Source organism: Mandrillus leucophaeus, unplaced genomic scaffold, assembly GCF_000951045.1.
Source record: "Mandrillus leucophaeus isolate KB7577 unplaced genomic scaffold, Mleu.le_1.0 Scaffold35, whole genome shotgun sequence".
Classification (NCBI taxonomy): Eukaryota; Metazoa; Chordata; class Mammalia; order Primates; family Cercopithecidae; genus Mandrillus; species Mandrillus leucophaeus.
This window is the reverse complement of record NW_012103698.1, coordinates 3,192,875-3,198,328: the sequence shown is the minus strand read 5'-3', so window position 1 is coordinate 3,198,328 and position 5,454 is coordinate 3,192,875. Positions and strand designations below refer to the sequence as shown.

The 5,454-nt window shown below is 41.6% G+C and overlaps 1 protein-coding gene across 4 annotated transcripts in view; it reads left to right on the top strand.

Annotated features, from left to right (window-relative positions):
• RAD51 (RAD51 recombinase) overlaps positions 1-5,454 on the top strand; it is a 40,054-nt gene that overhangs the window by 3,859 nt on the left and 30,741 nt on the right. For 2 of the 4 annotated variants that reach the window (XM_011989283.1, XM_011989284.1), the window contains exons 2-4: positions 600-688; positions 2,893-3,030; positions 3,596-3,716. In XM_011989283.1, coding sequence (XP_011844673.1) covers positions 602-688; positions 2,893-3,030; positions 3,596-3,716 — 346 coding nt within the window. In that variant the 5' untranslated portion in view covers positions 600-601. The remainder of the gene's footprint in view (positions 1-599; positions 689-2,892; positions 3,031-3,595; positions 3,717-5,454) is intronic. The other 2 variants (XM_011989287.1, XM_011989285.1) reach the window with 1 other exon arrangement.

Genomic DNA, 5,454 nt, shown 5'->3' with positions numbered 1-5,454 from the left:
GCTGGGACTACGCGCGTGAGCCACCGCGCCCGGCCGAACTTTTTTTTTTTGAGACACAGTCTCGCTCTGTCATGAGGCTGGAGTACAGTGGCGTGATCTCAGCTCACTGCAATCTCTGCCTTCCAGGTTCAAGCCATTCTCCTGCCGCAGCCTCCTGAGTAGCTGGGATTACAGGCGTGTGCCACCACACCCTGCTAATATTTGTAGTTTTAGTAGAGACAGGGTTTCACATGTTGGCCGGGATGGTCTCAATCTCCTGACCTCGTGATCTACCCACCTAGGCCTCCTAAAGTACTGGGATTACAGGCGTGAGCCTCTGCACCCTGCCAAGATCAACTTTTTTAGAATCTACATATGAGTGAGATCACACAGTATTTGTTTGCAAACACATTCATAATGTATAATGGGGTATATAAAAATAAGTAAAACTTGGCCCCTACTCTGAAGGAATATAAAGCAGGAGAACAGAGAGACACAATAAGAGAATGGCCTTGGCTCTTCCTAAAGTCTTTTTGATACAACTAGCTAGATAGAAGATAGGGAGAGAGATGCACCTTATTTCTCTAGTGTTTATACTGATAGGCATTTGTATTTTTCAGTAATGGCAATGCAGATGCAGCTTGAAGCAAATGCAGATACTTCAGTGGAAGAAGAAAGCTTTGGCCCACAACCCATTTTACGGTTAGAGGTATGTGCTTAGTTGCTAATTTTGAAATTATATACTAGATTCTTCTACCTAGTGGAAGGTATTATAACCTTTACATAAACTGTAGGTTTACTACCAAGGTCAAGACCCAAGACTTTTCAGAAGTGTTGTCAATAATCCTGTGGAAAGGCTGCAGATTGTTGCTAAATATGTCTGGCAGGGCGTCTTCCTTTGTCAACCATTCTCTTCCTACTTTATCATTTTTATTTCTGAGAGCTGGACTGTCAGAAACTGAGGCCTAGGATCCCATGGTGGAATGTCTGTGCTGTGCTTTTTTTTGTTTGTTTGTTTTGAGATGGGGTTTCGCTCTCGTTGCCTAAGCTGGAGTACAGAGGCGCAATCTCGGCTCACTACAACCTCTGCCTCCCAGGTTCAAGCGATTCTCCTGCCTCAGCCTCCCAAGTAGCTGGGACTACAGGCGCCCGCCACCTTACCTGGCTAGTTTTTTGTATTTTTTAGTAGAGACAGGGTTTCTCTATGTTGGTCAGGCTAGTCTCGAACTCCCGACCTCAGGTGATCCGCCTGCCTTGGACTCCCAAAGTGCTGGGATTACAGGCATGAGCCACCATGCCCGGCCTGTGCTGTTTTTTGTTTTGTCTTTAAGAAATGTGTCTTACTGTGTTGACCAGGTTGGTCTTGAACTCCTGGCCTCAAGCAATCCACCTGCCTCAGCGTCCCAAACTGCTAGGATTACAGTCATGAGCCACCACGCCCAGCCAAAGCATCCTGTGCTGTTTGCACTAAGTATGAAAGTGCCGTTCTGGGAATTATAGTGGCCTGGACCAGTTATGCAAGGAAGACAGGGTAGCACCTTCTCTTTATTGACCTAGCTTTGTGCTGTCAGCTGTCATTGGCAGAGAGAAGGCTGTGGTGGTGTTATGGTATAAGAGATAAGCTCCAATTCAGAATTCTGCACAAGAACATTAAGCACCAGAGCTGAGGCCTTACACTATTTCTGCCCATTGTATAGAGACTGCCATGTGAGTGCAGCTGATTGGGGCTGAGATAAGTAGGGGGAAAGCAGAGAAAGACTTGATTCTTCTGTCTCTTTTTTCAAATTTCCCATCTCCGACTAATCTTCAAGACTCTAGGAGTGCAAAAAGCTTATTTAAAAAAGACTATAGAAGTTACTTAAATGGATTTGTGATAAACATTTTAAAGTTCAGAATCATAACTTCTGGTGCCATGAGCATCCTTATACTCATACATGCATATTGCTTATTGCTTAAATATTAACAGCAGACATGGCTTATGTTGGCAAACTGATCTCTCCCCTTTTCTAAATTCTCCCAACCCCTAAATACACTCACATTCACCTACTAACTCATGTTTTCCCAGAAGTCATGGTTTTGGTGGCTAATGAAACCAAAGCTGACTTGAATATAGGAAGAAAGAGGTGGATTTGGGTGGTTTAAGAAGAGATATAAAAGTCCCTGACAAAAAGTAGTTTTCCTCACTGTTAATGTCAGTTGCTAGAGTAGAGCTTTCTGGTCATTGTTCAACAAAAAGGTATTGATAGGCCAAGATAGCGCTCTTTTCATTCTGAGCAGCCTTATCTGTTTACCCTACCATAGTGTAAAAATATCATTTTTTATGTGCTTGATGTGGAAAGTGCTGAGCAACACGGTCTTAAACTGATCTTGTAGGGCCCAAAGTCTCGGAGATCATTTAGGGTCACAAAAAAAAAGTTGGGAGTTACTTTTTGATTCCATTTGCTTATAAGAGTTCTTTTTAATATACATGGCATAGTGCTAGTTTAAAATTATTGATTTTGATAATGAAAAGGTTGTTAATTTGTTATTAAGTACCTCATATATAGGGCTCATTTTTCAGCTTTTGCATATAATCCAGTAGGCTCTCTATATCCCTGGATTCTGCATCAGCAAATTCGACAAACTACATATCAAAAATTCAATCAACTACATATAAAAAAAAAGTATACAGGAGGATGTACAGAGGTTATATGCAGGTAATATGCCATTTTATATAAGGGACTTGAGCATTCTTGGATTTTGTTATCTGCTGGGGATCCTGGAACCAACTTCCCATCTCCCCACCCCAGGATTTCAAGGGACAGTTGTATTACAAGTCTTCAAGCACCTCTGTGGCGTATGTAGGACACATATCATCTGTGTTAGATTAAATAACTAAAGCTTAAATTTATCCATGGTTTTCTTCATTTGCAGCAGTGTGGCATAAATGCCAACGATGTGAAGAAATTGGAAGAAGCTGGATTCCATACTGTGGAGGCTGTTGCCTATGCACCAAAGAAGGAGCTAATAAATATTAAGGGAATTAGTGAAGCCAAAGCTGATAAAATTCTGGTAAGTACTGCTTAATTGACCTAGGGAGGCATTAGTGGGACTAGTACAAAAGGTAATGTAGTGAAAGACTTTTTCCTTCCATCTCTCATTCTTCTCTCATCTCGTTCTCCTTTCCAGGGGTGACTGTTACCTGTTTCTTTTTTTTTTTTTTTTTGGAGACAGGTTCTTGCTCTGTCACACAGGCTGGAGTGCAGTGGTGCCATCTCAGCTCACTGCAGCCTTCACCTCCTAAGCTCAAGCGATTCTTCCACCTCAGTCTCCCAAGTAGCTGGGACTACAGGCACATGCCACCATGCTGGGGTAGTCTCGAACTCCTGATCTCAGGTGATTCACCTACCTCAGCCTCCCAAAGTGCTGGGATTACACGTGTGAGCTACTGTGCCTGGCCTATTTATTTTTCTAGCTTCATATAGTTCTTTAACATCCATACTTCGCCATGGTTACATTTTGTTTTATGAACCTATTCCTTCAGTATTTATATAGTTACACAGTTTTATTGCCTTTATCCTTGCAGTTTTATATAGTATAGAGCAGATTTTTTTTTTTTTTTTTTTTTTTTTTTGAGACAGAGTCTTGCTCTATTGCCAGGCTGGAGTACAGTGGTGCAATCTCGGCTCACTGCAACTTCCGCCTCCCAGGTTCAAGCAATTCTCCTGCCTCAGCCTCCCCATTAGCTGGGACTACAGGTACCTGCCACCACGCCCAGCTTATTTTTGTATTTTTGGTAGAGACAGGGTTTCACCATGTTGGCCAGGATGGTCTTGATCTCCTGACCTTGTGATCTGCTTACCTCAGCCTCCTAAAGTGCTGAGATAACAGGTGTGAGCCACCATGCCCCGCTGCAAATATTTATTTATAAAATTGTATTTTCACGTTATCGATTACTGTTAGCGTTAGATAAATTTATTGGATTACTCAAATAAATGAATATTTGTTGAAGTGGTTGCTTAATTGGAAATAAGAAAGAGTTCTGAGTCCTTAACAGTACTTTCGTTAAAAGATTGTCATATTGACTAAGCCAGTAGGGGTCCCTAAAGTCTTTCTGTTTTCACTTTTTGGGCATCAGTTTTTGTGAATGAACAAATGCTGACAGGATCTTTACTTTTTGCCTTGTGAGATCTTGGTTTCAGAAATCGAATCACTTCTCTGCTTCTATGAACACAAAAATGCAAACCTAGAATATCATGATTTGAAATGCAAAATGGTATAGACATATGTGTCTTAACTTTTCAATATTTTATGTTCTTAGTTTCTGGCCAGTAAAGATTATGATTGTATTGTTTGTTTTCCTTTTTTTTTTTTCTTTTTCTGAGGCAGAGTCTCGCTGTGTCACCCAGGCTGGAGCACAGTGGTGCAATCTTGGCTTGGCTCTCTGCAACCTTTGTCTCCCAGGTTCAAGTGATTCTCCTGCCTCAACCTCCCAAGTAGCTGGGATTACAGGCGCCCACCACCACACTTGGTTACTTTTTGTATTTTCAGTTGAAACGGGGTTTCACCATGTTGCCCAGGCTGGTCTCAAACTCCTGGCCTCAAGCAATCCACCTGCCTCAGCCTCCCAAAGTGCTGAAATTACAGGCACGAGCCACTATGCCCACCTTTTTAAAAAAAAAAAAAAAAAGAGAGAGACAGACTGTCACTCTGTTGCCCAGGCTGGAGTGCAATGGCATGATCATAGCTCACTGCAGCTTCAAACTCTTGGGCTCAAGGAATTCTCCTCAGCCTCCTGAGTAGCTGGGACTACAGGCACGTGCCACTAACCTGGCCATTTCTACCAGTTTCGTCTTTGCTAATACCTTCTCTTTCTGTTTTTCACCAAAGGAAGTAGTCTATATTCCTTGAGCTCCCATGGCTCTTTTGTTAGTACTTCTTATATTACCCATCACATCTACTTGTACTATAGTTATTTTGTATAGTGTATCTTCCTGATTAAATTATAAGTTCTGTGGAGGCAAAAATCTGCTCTTCTTTTTCTCCATATCCTTCAGAGTCCCTGGGATTATGTTTCATACAGAGTAAGTGTCTAGTATATGTTTGTTGCACAGAATTGACAGTGAGTATATGAATTGGTCAGGCTGGTCTCAAAATCCTGGCCTCGGGTAATCCGCCCGCCTCAGTCTCCCAAAGTGCTGGAATTACAGGCGTGAGCCAATGCACCTGGCCCTGCAATAAATTTTTAAATGAAATATTAAATATATAGAAAAGTTTAGAAAATAAACTTTCACTGACTTTTTCAACTATTTGTTTATTTTTTTTTTCCTTCATGGGAAATTTTAAAATTATAAAAGTTTAATCTTTGTACTTTCCATGGGTCTATTTAGATTTTCTTTTCTTTTTTTTTTTTTTTTTTGTTGAGACAGAGTCTCGCTTTGTCTCCCAGGCTGGAGCACAGTGGCCGGATCTCAGCTCACTGGAAGCTCCGCCTCC